At 49.3% G+C, this 14,324-nt stretch overlaps 5 protein-coding genes across 5 annotated transcripts; 3 read left to right on the plus strand and 2 right to left on the minus strand.

Moving 5' to 3' along the window:
* Window positions 1–861: 861 nt before the first annotated feature.
* ASPWEDRAFT_53239 (protein-degrading AAA family ATPase MSP1) lies at window positions 862–2,168 on the minus strand (the record flags this gene model as incomplete). The annotated part of the gene is made up of 2 exons (XM_040837859.1): window positions 862–2,049; window positions 2,103–2,168. The coding sequence occupies 2 exons, from the start codon at window positions 2,166–2,168 to the stop codon at window positions 862–864; spliced, it is 1,254 nt and encodes a 417-aa protein (XP_040686886.1).
* A 696-nt stretch (window positions 2,169–2,864) lies between these two features.
* Window positions 2,865–4,610, plus strand: ASPWEDRAFT_115559 (putative chromosome segregation protein (Pcs1); the record flags this gene model as incomplete). Its single annotated transcript, XM_040828592.1, has 3 exons — window positions 2,865–3,840; window positions 3,896–4,333; window positions 4,384–4,610. The coding sequence occupies 3 exons, from the start codon at window positions 2,865–2,867 to the stop codon at window positions 4,608–4,610; spliced, it is 1,641 nt and encodes a 546-aa protein (XP_040686887.1).
* A 444-nt stretch (window positions 4,611–5,054) lies between these two features.
* On the plus strand, window positions 5,055–8,518 carry ASPWEDRAFT_43286 (mannose-ethanolamine phosphotransferase MCD4). Its single transcript, XM_040835994.1, has 5 exons — window positions 5,055–6,888; window positions 6,938–7,125; window positions 7,177–7,318; window positions 7,368–7,476; window positions 7,526–8,518. The coding sequence occupies exons 1-5, from the start codon at window positions 5,140–5,142 to the stop codon at window positions 8,431–8,433; spliced, it is 3,096 nt and encodes a 1,031-aa protein (XP_040686888.1). The 5' UTR covers window positions 5,055–5,139; the 3' UTR covers window positions 8,434–8,518.
* Window positions 8,519–10,343: 1,825 nt separating this feature from the next.
* Window positions 10,344–10,836, minus strand: ASPWEDRAFT_43290 (uncharacterized protein). The gene is made up of 2 exons (XM_040835995.1): window positions 10,567–10,836; window positions 10,344–10,388 (listed from the first exon to the last, which is right to left on the minus strand). The coding sequence occupies exons 1-2, from the start codon at window positions 10,823–10,825 to the stop codon at window positions 10,384–10,386; spliced, it is 264 nt and encodes an 87-aa protein (XP_040686889.1). The 5' UTR covers window positions 10,826–10,836; the 3' UTR covers window positions 10,344–10,383.
* Window positions 10,837–10,892: 56 nt separating this feature from the next.
* Window positions 10,893–13,908, plus strand: farA (CeGAL family transcription factor). Its single transcript, XM_040838576.1, has 8 exons — window positions 10,893–11,043; window positions 11,114–11,211; window positions 11,272–11,832; window positions 11,887–11,959; window positions 12,013–12,441; window positions 12,497–12,679; window positions 12,731–13,720; window positions 13,779–13,908. The coding sequence occupies exons 2-8, from the start codon at window positions 11,199–11,201 to the stop codon at window positions 13,825–13,827; spliced, it is 2,298 nt and encodes a 765-aa protein (XP_040686890.1). The 5' UTR covers window positions 10,893–11,043; window positions 11,114–11,198; the 3' UTR covers window positions 13,828–13,908.
* The last annotated feature ends 416 nt before the right edge of the window (window positions 13,909–14,324 follow it).

Here is a 14,324-nt window from a genome sequence, read left to right on the forward strand (position 1 = left end):
AAGAAAAGTCGAAAATCCAAGGTCAAACCCCGTTTCTGTTGGGTAATCGGGGAATTTTGGCGCACAATTCAAATGATTGGGATTAGTATTATTATTATTCGGCTACTTCGAAAGCTGGCCAGATCGGAGCAGGGCTGGGGAGGTGCGGGATGCTTAGTACGAAAGCCTCCTGTGATGACGGTTGACCCGCAGGAGGAGAAATGGGGAGGCGGGGCGAGTTGCAACCTGGAGCGTTTCGAAGGGAACAGCGAAGGAAGAAGGGTTCAGACAGGAGTCAACGGTAATTGAGGAGGAATAGGAAATATTAATATCGTGAGGATGCGTCGTAATGTTCGTGCTGGCCGGAGGAGTCCGATCGGCAGCGCAGAGAAACATTTGCCAACCCTGTGACTCGCCGCCCGCCAAAAGTGCTTGACGTAAAACAGAGGGACGATGGATCGGCAGTTGGGTTTTCAAGGCAGCAGGAGATTCGCTCAAAGATGGTGTTATCAAAGTTATTACGAACATCTATCGTACTATACAATGATAAGAGGTGTTTTCTTTTTTTAAATAGTGGTGGCTTTAGTGTGAACTATCTATCTCGTAGCAAAAGCAATGAAGGCAGCATTCGATGACATTCTCACCAAACGGTAGCAGCTGCAGCTCATGATAATACAGGGGGTTGGCGATATTCTATAAACAAGAATAAGAAAGTAATAATGTTAGAAAAGCATATCTCGTAGAAGAAGATTAGTTGCAACGTGGAAGTCACAAAATAAATGACCACAAAGGATCCGAGATATCCAGAAATTAACGCCATTCCCCTTCGTGTTGTATATAACGGACATGTATGGGCGATACGTCTAGCAATCTCAAACCATCTTATTCAGGGGGCTCCGTCATTTCAGGTCGTGTATCAACTTCGGATACTGCGTCTGATTCGGTACTCCAGTCCCTTTCGGAGTTGGCTTTGCTGGACTGTGCCGGCAGCGAAGACGGTGGTGGGATGACTCGCACTCCTCCAGCACGACTGAAAAAGTCTTCGGTCCGAAGACCACGAACTTCCTTGGGATCAACTGCGTTCATTTGTTGGCCATCTGCCGTCTTTTGCCGAATCAACTCTCGGACAGGAGCCATGGCTGCATCGCGACAGGCTTCCTTGATGTCACTACCTGACATCCCCGCCATCGCCTTGACAAGGTAGTGAAGATCGAAATTCTCCCGATCCACCTTGGTATCCTTGAGGATGAGACTGAGGATGCGTAATCGCTGTTGGGCCGGGGGAAGAGTCACGGGGAATTTCTTGGGCATTCGCCTAAGAATTGCCTCGTCGATATCTTGAATACGGTTGGTAGCTCCCAGCACAACCACACGTTGAGGCTCACCAGATGAACTGGCTGATGTGAGTCCATCCCAGTGGGTCATGAACTCAGCTTTCACCATGCCACTGGCCTCGTGCTCTCCACTCCGTCTTGTACCGAGCACGGCGTCGATTTCATCAATGAAGACAATCGAAGGCTGCAGTTTCCTGGCCAGAGAGAAGACAGCATTGACAAGCTTATTTGAGTCACCATACCACTTCTCAGTCAACGTCGAGATGTGCAAGTTGATAAAACATGCGCCGCTCTCGTGGGCGAGGGCTTTAGCCAGCATCGTTTTTCCGCACCCGGGGGGACCATATAGCAGAACACCAGAAGGCGCGGTAAGAAGCGAAGACGTCGAAGAGTATAGATGAGGCATCGTAAGCGGGTATATAACGGATTCTTTCAACTCCTCAATGATGTCGTTCAAACCACCGATATTCTCAAACGAGACCGGTATATCCTCTGCGGCGACAACATCCATCGCGATCGACTGCTCATACTGGTTGAGGACCAGATCTGCTTTCCTCGGCCCCTTGCGCCCTCGCTTTCCCCCTCTGCGCGGCGAATCATCATCCGACTCTTCTGTTCCATCGAGTTTCCGTAGGATCGCCGCAGATTTGCGTTTCTGCTCCTCTTTCTTCTGGCTTTCGGGGTCAAAATCGAGACGGGACAAGAGATATCGGATGAGGAAGTATGCAGAGGCCGACTATGAATAGAAGGTTAATATGTGTATCGCGACTTCGCGACTGTTGAACTCACTGTGCCGGCAACCATTACCAACTCTTGCAGGAACTGCTGCCATCGGGGTCCGCGCGCTGAAGCCATGATTAAAGACCAATTCAATAGATTCTCTTCAGAAAAATGTAGTGGTAGATGGCCAGCGAATGTAAAAAGAACAAATTCGGGGATCTTATCCCAGTCAAATTCCCGAGGTCCACAGCGGGATTCAATCAGGACAGTCGATGATGGATGGATGCGGTGTTCGTTCTGGGGAAGCCAGTTCGGGTCGGCAACAGCAGCTGTGGCGGCGGTCAGCAGTCACATGCTGTGTGTCTTGATGTTGTGCTTTTTCTCATATCCATCACTTTGACGATATAACTACAGAGTATACTAAATGGGTTATAAGTTATATTTACTCAACTAAGACATCGAATAAGATGCACGGTTTTTAAATCGCTGTATGACTATCATCGGGGTAAATGGAGGCAGAATCTTGCGGCCATTTACCGTTGTCTGACCACCCCCCCATTTGATATGCAGGATATACAGCTGATCGCAGGCATTCTTACTGCATCATGCTCGTCAATATGATATCTAGACTATTTCCCCGATTGTTATTGAATGATGGCGATGCCAGATCAATAGTGTATTCCCACTGCTGGGCTGTGAGGCGGTGAGTCGCTGTGATGCATGGAGGCCGACGCGCCGGCCCATTCCAGCTCTGTGTTGTTCTGGCCGCGTGGAGCCAACCCCGACACCTTGATTTTCTTCCCATTTTTTTCTCCAAATTATTTATACAAAATGCCTAAACGAAAGGCGCCAGCTAGAATTTCTGGCCTTGTTGGCTCGGATGATGAGGATGTGATGAAGGTCAATGGCAACGTCGCGCCCGCGCAGGAGGACAATGATGAACGCCCCGTCAAGAGAGCAAGAGGCCGGCCGAGGTCAAAGTCTGCGGAGATAAAGCCAGCAAACACCAAAACCAAAACTCGCGCAGCAGCAGCAACATCGCACGCGCAGGAAGCACCCCCGAAGAAAACCACGAGAAGGGGGAGGCCAAGGGGTAGTGGGGACAGTCGGGCCTCGTTCGATGCTGGAGCGCAAGAAACCACGCCAAAGAAAGAAGAAGAGCCAACAGTTGAAGAAACTGCAGATGATACTCAGCCTGAGACGCAGGGACCCAATGATGAGCAAGATGCGCCGGCAAAGTCAACAAGACAGACAAAGAAGCCCGCTGCCACGCGTGGTCGAAAGGGTGCAGCAGCAAAGTCACTGAAGAAAGATGGTGAATTCGAATATACGCCATCTAGCTCCCGTCAAACCAAGGCCCCAGAAAAATTCAAGGAACAGAGCGCGCAGCCCGCACGAAGAGGGCGACGGAAGGCGGAGCCGGAGCCAGAACCTGAGCTAGAACAAGCAGAAGAACCAGAACCAGAATCAGAGGCAGAGGTGGAAGGCGACACGGAGGAAGGCGAAAGGTCTGCGCCAGAGGTGGATGAAACAATTCTTCAGGAGGAGCCGGTTGCACCTCGATCCGTTTCGGCATCACCATCAAAGGTTGCACGTAACAGGTTATCGATGCATCGGCCCTCGCTATCACCTCAAAAGCGAAGACTTGGAGAGAGCGCAGAGCCAGAATTGAGACGTAAAATTGGTGACTTGACGAAGAAACATGAAGCCTTGGAAAACCGGTTTCGTAATCTCAAAGAGATAGGGATTGTTGAAGCGAACGCGAACATGGAGAAACTGCGAAAACAGTGTGAAGCGACGACGGAGGGTATGATATCTTCTTTTACCAACGATTTGCCACTTGAAATGCTAACTGTTCCCAGCTTCTAAAAATTTGGTTGCCTCTCTCAAGGCGGAACTTGAGGCACAGAGGGCGCTTGGACAACAGAGCCGAGCACTTCAGAAACAGCTGAAGGAACGCGATGCGGAAGTTGCCCAACTAAAGACAAAATCTGAAGAGGCGACAACTCAACTCTCCTCTGCCCAGTCCGAGGTCAAGGCCTTGCAAACCAAGCTTGCTGCCGCTCGAAGTACAGCAGCGAGCCTCGAAAGTGCGGCAACCAGAGTCCCCGGGAGCGCAATTAAGAATAACGGTGGAAATCGTGCCAATGCTGCTGCATCGGCAGAAGCTGCGCATGCGGCTCAATTCGCGCAACTCAAGGAGGATCTTTACAGTGATCTCACAGGACTCATTGTTCGAGATGTAAAGAAGAGAGAAGACGATTATTTGTATGATTGTATCCAGACTGGCATCAACGGAAGTAAGTTCTCTAGCACCTCCTGCCCCAGACTACATCTAATAAAATGGCAGCTCTACACTTCAAACTGGCTGTTCCCCATGTTTCATCCGCCAATTTCCAAACAGCAGAATTCCAATACATTCCGCTCTTGGATGAGAACCGAGATCGTGACTTGGTCGAGATCCTGCCTGATTATCTCACGGTGGATATAACATTCTCCCGCCAGCAGGCGTCCAAGTTCTATACCAGAGTCATTGATACTCTTACAAAGCGACGCAACAGCTCATCTGCTGCATAGTCCGATCATATCTTGGCTATCTTGACTTTCTTTTTGGATTATTGTGACTATATACCGTCATCGCATGGTAGGAGTATCGGTGGTACAAGGATGTTGGAGTCCGGGATTTTGCATACAGCTCTCAGACGAGTCTTAAGCCTCCCAGTTATAATATTTCTATTATTATTCTCTTCTGTACTACTTGACTCGAGCTTTATAAACTCCGCTCTCACACTAAGAACCGTAGTATATCCAGGGGTTCTGCAATACGTGGCGTGCAGCCCGCCGTAGCCACTTGCCGTGCCGAATCGAGCCCCTCCGATTGGCTGCCGGCGATCCCCAAGTTCCCCAAAAGCGTCTGTCGGAGAGCAGCAGAGAGCAATGCTGCAGCCATCTGCCAGATCGCTGTTTTCTTCTTTCTTCTCTAATTTTTGTAATTATTATCTTTTTTTTTTTTTTTTTGGTCTCTTCTTTCTTTTCGGTTCATCGGTCGGAGCAGGGTTTCAATTGTACCGCTTTCCCCTGTGTCTGGATTTCCGGGCAGGAAATCATGGCGCGTCTCGGCCGCGTTGGGTTTCTGACCCTCGCGGTGGTATTCCACCTAATATACTGCTATTCGATCTTTGACATCTACTTTGTCAGTCCGATTGTCTCTGGAATGAGGCCTTTTGGGGTCGAGCGAGAACCCGAACTTGATGCACCAGCTAAACGTCTGTTCCTATTCGTTGCGGATGGTCTACGTGCCGACAGGGCCTTTGAAGCATTGCCTGACCCATCTCCGGAAGAGCCAGCAGAGCTGGAGAATGATGATCTGATTCATCTAGCGCCATTTATCCGATCTCGCGTCCTTTCCCACGGAACCTTTGGCATCTCCCACACACGAGTCCCTACCGAATCGAGACCGGGTCATGTTGCGCTCATTGCGGGATTATATGAAGATGTGTCGGCAGTCACAACTGGTTGGAAGCTGAACCCGGTGAATTTCGATAGTGTATTCAATCGAAGTCGGCATACATGGAGCTGGGGAAGTCCGGATATTTTGGCCATGTTCAAAGAAGGCGCGGAGCCTGGGAGGGTTGACGTTGATATGTACCCAGAGGAGTTCGAAGACTTCACTACGGATGCAACGCACCTTGATACCTGGGTGTTCGACAAGGTTAAAGAGCTCTTCCAATCTGCTAAGACAGACCCGGAGCTGAATGCGAAGTTGCGCGACGACAAGCTAATTTTCTTCCTGCATCTGCTGGGTCTCGACACCACCGGACACGCCTATCGCCCTTATTCCAAGGAGTACCTGCATAATATCAAGGTGGTGGATCAGGGAGTCAAGGAAATCACAAAACTTGTCGAGGAATTCTATGAGGATGACAAGACGGCCTTCATCTTCACTGCGGACCATGGTATGAGCGACTGGGGCAGCCATGGCGATGGCCATCCGGACAATACCAGAACTCCTCTCGTCGCTTGGGGATCTGGTGTGCCTGGCCCGAAATACGCAGAGGAGGATTCTCCATCTGGACATGAGGACGGGTTTTCGTCGGGTTGGGGTCTTGGAAACATTCGACGCCACGACGTCGCACAAGCAGACGTGGCTGCCTTGATGACCTATCTAGTCGGACTTGACTTCCCTGTCAACTCCGTGGGCCAATTGCCGCTAGAATACATTGAAGGCAGCCCGAAGGAGAAGTCCCTGGCCGCGTTTGCAAACACGCAAGCGGTTTTGGAGATGTATCGTGTCAAGGAGGAGCAGAAAAAAGCAGTGTTACTTCGGTATAAGCCGTATGAGCCTCTTGCAGATCACGGTGAAACATCTCTAGCAGAGCATCTAGCTGAGATAGAGGCTTTGATTGGCAAGGAAGCATATGAAAAGTCAATTAGAATGTCTTCCGAACTACTGGTTACTGCCCTGGAGGGTTTGCGCTATTTGCAGACATACGACTGGCTCTTCTTGAGAACGATCGTTACTCTGGGATACTTGGGCTGGATCGCATATGCGTTGACAACTGTGATTGACTTGCACGTCTTGCATGGAACCTCAAGCTCGAATCGGTCAATGTCTAGTACCATTTTCTTCTCCTCTGCCCTGGTTGCTCTTTTCTCCGTTCTGATGTATCAGCAATCTTCATGGAGATATTATTTCTATGGGTTCTTCCCAATTTTCTTCTGGGAAGAAGTGTTTGCGCGCAGGAAAGCGCTGATTGCTGGCCGCGAGATTCTCCTCAGCCATGTTCATTCTTTCGGTGGATATATGAAACTTGGTGTTCAAGTGTTGGCGTTTGTTGGCGTGTTAGAGGCACTTGTAAGTCGATATCACCTCATCAACAATACATAACTGACATGACTCACAGGTTCAATCCTATTTCTACCGAGAAATCTTCACTGTATGCTTTATTCTGGGCGCCTTGTGGCCTCTCGTGTATGGCATTAGCTTCATTACCAGGCACCCCCTTCTGTCCGCATCGTGGACCATTGGTTGCTGCTTGATGAGCACTTTTACACTGCTTCCTGTTGTGAAGGTGGAGAATGTTACTACGATGTATGGCCGTAATATCCTGGGCTCATGAGAATTTTTCTGACCTTATCACAGAACCTATGGCGCTTTGCTCATGGTGTTTACCGGCATTCTATACTTGCTTTTCGAGGACGGTATTTTGAAGAAGACTGCTTCTTCGGAACAATCTTCACTTAGCTTTAGCAGTTGTGGCTCGCGGGTTGTTATGGGTGCGCAGGTAAGAAATAATCTTGGCTATTCCGTCGAATGGAGTTAATCTTGAATAGATTGGGATGTCTCTACTTGCCCTGATTGTCACCAGATCCAGCGTGGCATCTCTCCAGGCCAAGCAAGGCCTCCCCCTTGGCAATCAAGTAGTTGGGTGGTCGGTTCTTGGTAAGGATCACGGCTATACTGTCAATATAATATGCTAATATTATGGCAGTTGTTTCGCTTCTGCTGCCATTCCTCCACCGGCTGTATCCAAACAGCCATTACATGCATCGTCTGATGGTGCTCTTTCTCACTTTCTCGCCGACATTTATCATTCTCACTATCTCCTACGAGGGTCTTTTCTACTTTGTCTTCTGCATGACCCTCATAACTTGGGTCCGGCTGGAACATGCCATGTATGTGCATACTGCAGCACCCGTCTCCACTGAGCATAATCAGAATAAGAGCAACGGGTCTGCCATTCCAAAGAAGCCAAGCATGGAATCCACAGCGACGGTGGACGGAGAGACATACCGCTACCGTACACTGAGTATTTCCGACGCCCGTGTGGCACTTTTTTTCTTCTTCCTCCTCCAATCCGCCTTCTTTAGTACTGGAAATATCTCTTCGATCTCATCCTTTTCACTGGACAGTGTTTACCGACTTATTCCCGTGTTCGCTCCGTTCAGCCAAGGAGCATTATTGATTCTCAAGATTTTGATCCCGTTTGCCATAATCAGCGCAAACCTGGGTATCCTGAACCGCCGGCTAGAGGTGGCGCCTAGTGCCCTTTTCATGGTGGTTATGTCCATTTCGGATGTGATGACACTCAACTTCTTTTACATGGTCCGGGATGAAGGGTCCTGGCTTGACATTGGCACGACGATCAGCCACTTCTGCATAGCGAGCTTCCTATGCACATTTGTGGCGGGACTGGAGTTCCTTAGCGAGGTGTTTATTAGCGGCGTGGACTTTGGGCCCACGGCGACAGCGACCGGAACGGCTGTCACGCAAGCCGTCAATGGATCTGTGGAGGGGTGTCAGCCCGGGGACAAGACTGGGGCTGGGGATCAGCCGAATGGAACGGCGCGGTCTGAAAAGACGGGCAGCGATGGAGCTGCCACCGAGCGCGATGGTTAACCGGGATGACAGCATCGCGATGTATTGTGATAATAGATTGTTTAATACTACCCATGTTGATAAACCCATTTCCTAGCATTGCTCGTGGACAAACACAGACACGCGTCATTGCACTGTAGTAGATGCCCAATACCCACCTGTAAACCAGAAAGACGACACTAGTCTGGTCGTAGTCTGGGATAGTCGAGCGAGATGCCTCGGAGTCACAAGCCAACGCTCCCATCTTAGTAAGACCGGGCGGGACGAGTGTCTAGACCCGCGTCACCACAAGGGAATTTGTGATCGGAGGATACGGGAGATGGAATGCGGGGAATCATGGAGTTGTATGGAGTTGCGGGGGATTTAGTATAGAATATAGATATGGTATATTTGGTGTTTATGTGATGATATCTTGTTGATGAATTGATGCCAGCACTATGATTGTATGTATGCCTATTACACGCTCTCCACTGAGTACGCCTTTCCCGACCACACCTCCTATACCACGTATAAATATTAACTAATACTATCAAATATCAACATCATATACCTACAATAATAAAAAGAAACGAAAGAAAAGAAACAAGAAGCCGAATCTCCCCGGCCACAACAGCACGACAAACCAACACAATTGGCCTGCATTTCCCCAGTTTCTGATATCATAATCGCAAGCACGTATCCTCTGGGACTAGTTTAACAGCCAAAACACCACTAGTGGCTGTCAGGGGTTGCATCTAAGCTGTCGAGTTAGTTAGTCATTAGCATGAGGGTCAAAGGCATCAAGATAGACGATGGCCTGGTATGATAGATTCCTATTAGTCAAACTAAAATCCATTGCTTTCTCCGCCAAGTGTTCTAATCCAGGGTTCTGGTCAACGTCGATCATCAGCGGATCGTGGTGTGTGTGTATGCCGTGGAGGTAAGGGTGGTGGATGATTTTTGGGGATAGTGGAAATGATCTCCGTGATGGTGATAGAACGAAAGAAAGAGAGAGATAGAGTCGTTGGTGGTTTGTAGAGTGGATTCTGGTGCATTAGTTGGTGGAGAGAAAGCTACCTTGGTGATGTACATGAGGTATAGAGTGGGTGGGTGCATGGTGGTATATCTCAGTCATCAACCGGTGTCTGCTATACCTGCAGGTAGCAAGGGACTCTCGTGCCTGCCAAGTTATCCAACTGGTATCTGATCTCAAAGGGATAATATTCATCTACTAGAGTACTATACAGCTATTATATCCATATTTATATCATATCCATATATATTCACTTATATTTACTTATATATCCATAGTAATCGTAGTCATGTAATCATGCTTATTGCCACTCGCGCCCGCCTCTTCCCACTTTCCGGGGTCTGCGAAAGACAACTCGAGCCATCCAGAATCCATCCAGTTCTGATTATTTCTCTTATTCGTTCTTATTCTCTCTATTATTATCCCAATATTCATCTTCTACTCTCTTCATTCCATCTATTATTCTTTCCCTGTTCCGATCCTTTTTCTTCTCCTTCGCTGCCTGACCTGCTCTCCCGTCCCATCCATTCTTATTCGCAAAAGAAATCATCATAACTCCGCAAGTTGTAAAATAACTTAACCCAAAAACCAGGAACCAAAAAAGAAAAAAAGCGAAGATCCATCCAGACACGAAAAACCCACTGTTCAACCGTCATCATCATTTCCCTTTTGCTTTTTCTGGCTTCTTCGTTCTTATTCCCTCGCCCCTCTTCCATTTGACCTGTCTCGTTCGCTATCCCTCTTCACCCCTCTCGTTCCCCCCCTCCCCCCATCTCCCTTCTCTCCCGGACGCTGTTTCAGTCGTCTCTTGATGGATTAATCCCATCTGGCAATGAGCACTGCAGCAGAATCACGCCACGATCCTGCCGCTTCCAAACCCAGCCCAGCTCCGAGCACTACGGGCTCGACGGGCACTTCGGGAATTACTGTACGCAGCGGACCAAACGGACACATGAGTTTCAGAAGGTGCGTCGATTATCAATATGATAGCTCTCTTTTTTCCACCTCTGCGTTGTGCTGTTCGCGGGGTTGTCGATGGCGGGCGCACGAAAGGAGTTGACCGGAGGCGTTGTCCCTCGAGAGAAATCGAAATACACGAGAAAATTTATATGAATGCTAATTTGTTTTATCTAATCTTTTACAGGCAACGTGCGTCGCGCGCTTGTGAGGTATGCTTTTCGCCTTTCTCTCGTTCTCTCGTTTTTTTGCCTTGCGAGGTCGACGCGACCTAGGTGTTACACTGCGAGCCTCGGCACCTCGGTCCAACCCTCTGTGCCTATCGCGAGCTGCATACAATGTGGCATACAGCAAAAGAAAAGCGAACAAAAAAGCAAAGTATATATTTCCGATGAATGATTGGCTGACGTTTTTCTTTTTTTCTCCTTCCGACAGACTTGCCATGCTCGAAAAGTAAGTTCTATCTTCACTCTCCTTTATACGGGCGCCCCACTCCTGAGAATGCGACCGTTAACAATCCATGTTGCTGGATAGGTCCGTTGCGATGCTGCCAGTCTTGGTGTCCCATGCACCAACTGTGTAGCCTTTTCGATCGAATGCAAGATCCCCACGCCGAAGCGCAAGAAGAATCAAAATAAAGCAAAAGAGAGCGTCGCCAGTGGGTATGTCGCGAGGTTTCCCGTCATCGCCGACTCGACCCAACATGTACTGACCTTCTCTTCTTTCTTTTAGAGGCGAAGAGCGCAACGAGGAAAAAGACAAAACGGAACCTTCGCCCACGGACGACAAAGATGCTTTTGGTTACCAAAACAACCCGATGGCCGTCGATGGTATGCCCGTTACGTCCCTCACGGAAACCCAAGCAGCCCAGCAGGCGACTCACGACTCAGCCTACGCCCAATTCATGAAGCCAAAATTCGCCCGTGCCCCGATTAAAGAAGCCGGAAGGGTTGCATATTTGGGAGAGTCCTCCAACCTGTCGCTCTTGGTTCAGGATCGTCATGGAACAACGGATGTGGTGCACTATCCCCTGCCGCCAAATATCAAAGGATCCCGTGCCAGACTGACCGATTTGGATAACCTCGAACTTGACATTTTGCACCAACGGGGCGCCTTCCTTCTCCCACCGAAACCACTGTGTGATGAGCTGGTTGACGCATATTTCAAATGGGTCGCACCTGTGGTTCCAATTATCAATCGCAATCGGTTTATGCGTCATTACCGAGATCCTAAAAGCCCGCCATCCTTGCTACTTCTCCAGGCGATACTCCTAGCTGGCTCAAGGGTCTGTAACAATGCTCAGCTTATGGATTCCAACGGCTCGACAACTCCTGCGGCCATGACATTTTACAAGCGGGCAAAAGCTCTGTATGATGCCAACTACGAAGATGATCGTGTCACCATTGTACAAGCATTGGTTCTCCTGGGCTGGTACTGGGAAGGCCCTGAAGGTTGGTCTTGTTCCTTCTGCTCAAAATGAAAGAATGGCTTCTGACCTGATATAGATGTTACCAAGAATGTCTTCTACTGGACTAGAGTCGCAATGGTTGTAGCACAGGGATCGGGTATGCACCGGAGGTATGAAAAGACGTCTACACAGCACCTTGACCTGGTTTTCTAACAATGTACAGTGTCGAATCGTCCCAACTCAGCAAACCGGACAAGAGACTGTGGAAGCGAATTTGGTGGACACTTTTCACCCGTGATCGCTCCGTTGCAGTGGCTCTTGGACGACCGATTGGTATCAACACTGATGATTCCGACGTCGGGATGTTGACGGAGGACGATTTCATCGAAGACGAGGTCGATATACCCGCGGAATCCCCATTAGACCCAGTTCACGTGCAGTTTTTCCTCCAGTATGTTAAGCTCTGCGAGATCATGGGACTGGTCCTTTCGCAACAATACTCGGTGGCTTCCAAGTCTAGACGCATGAACGCTATGGACCTCACCCATTCGGATATGGCGCTGGCCGATTGGCTCCAAAACTGTCCCAAGGAGGTGTGCTGGCAACGATCACGGCATCATTTCTGGGCTGCTCTTCTACATGCAAACTACTAGTATGTTATTTCCGCGATGTTGAATCTTGTGCCCAAATCACTGACATCTCTCAAGTACTACACTTTGTCTTTTGCACCGAGCACACATGCCGCCAGCTTCGTCAGCTCCCAGCACCTACCGGGTGGAAGAGATGGCGTATCCGTCTCGTACTATCGCCTTCCAGGCCGCTGGAATGATAACTTCTATCGTCGAGAACCTACAGAATCATCAAGAACTCAAATACACACCCGCCTTCATGTAAGCTACATCACGGTTCATTAACTCATCCTGATACTAACTCTGTCACAGCGTATACAGCTTGTTCTCGGCGCTGATCATGCACGTCTATCAAATGCGATCTTCCGTGCCTAGTATTGTGGCGACCTGCCAAGAGAGAATTGGCATCTGCATTCACGCACTCAAGGATGTATCCAAGGTTTGGCTTGTGGCCAAGATGGTCCACACGCTGTTTGAGTCCATCCTGGGCAATAAGGTTTTAGAAGAACGTCTTCAAAAGGCTGCAGGTAGGAGGCACCAAAGAGCGCGACCCGAGGCCCACATGCCTGCGAAGAGGCAGGACCACCCACCCAAGCGCAAATTCGACGACATGGATCTTGGCTTGCCAAATGGAGGTCCCACGCCCCCTGTTTCTTACGAACGATCTCGCCCCCAGACGCCAGCTGTTACGCCCTCCAGAGAGATGGGCCAACCCCCGGCTATAGGCGTACAAGGCTCGCCGAATCCACCCCGTGAAACATTGCCTGGAACTGGCGCTTCTCGGGGCAACACACGGCCTACAACACCCTTTAATGGCCAGTTCTCCCTACCCGCGACACCCCCAGACCTCTTCCTCGTCACGCGTACCTCCCCCAATCTCTCTCCGTCTCTTTGGGAGAACTTCCAGCCTGACCAACTATTCCCCGATGGAACGGCCATCTTCCCAGAGCTGGCCTCTCCACAAAATAACCCGGTTGACCCTCAGTTGCAGATGCAGACGCACCTCCAGAACCAAAACATGCAACGGTCTATGATGAACCAGGCTCCGATGCCGGGCCGTAGTCTCTCTGGTAGCCAGGGAAGTCCTCAACTTCTCTCAAATATGCCTCCTGCAATGGGATTGCAAACACCTCAGCAACACCCTCAAATGTTTGGAATGGAGAATCAGCAAGCATGGCCAATGCAAGGACTGGATGCTCCTTTGAGTGGCGCGGCGCTGGACGCTGCGAGCCAGGACGACAATTGGAGCAGCAGCTCTCGCAGTGGACCAACTGCGCCCACAACCCTCAATGTAGAGGATTGGTATGTTTTTATCACCCATTACCCATTATCTTCATGCTCGTATCGTCTAACCAGTTAGGTTCCAATTTTTCGGTATCAATGGGAGCTTTGGTGACTTGGCGGCGTAAGCTGGAGGGATAATTCGCAGCTATTCAAGCATTTTTAGTCCATTACTTCTGGCCTGTATAAACATCAACAATTTTCGATTGCAATTGACCGCTGGCTGGCGACTTAATTCGATTTACCGTTCTATCGGAGGTTTTCTCCAGCTGTTGCGATTTTCTTTTCCGATGGTAACATATTTGGATTCGACGTGGATCCTCCATTGCATATACATCTGTTCTACTGTCGCTGTCTATGGGATATCTTGCTATCTGCGGTATGTGATACCACTTTGTCGACTGGGATTTCTACTAGATTTTGTCCTGTCTGGACTTGCTTTATTCTGGGTGATTCGGATGGAAGTCTGTCACGGCTTAGGGTAGCGCTGGCATATGAATGTACTGTCTACAAGACAGACCTGATCAATCTCATAGACAATGAATAACCCAAACCATATCTGTGACACTGAATTTCTGAATAGTGGCATATCAGCTCCACTAATAGATTTCCTAATCTGGAGCGA

Source organism: Aspergillus wentii (genome assembly GCF_001890725.1).
Source record: "Aspergillus wentii DTO 134E9 unplaced genomic scaffold ASPWEscaffold_6, whole genome shotgun sequence".
Classification (NCBI taxonomy): domain Eukaryota; kingdom Fungi; phylum Ascomycota; class Eurotiomycetes; order Eurotiales; family Aspergillaceae; genus Aspergillus; species Aspergillus wentii.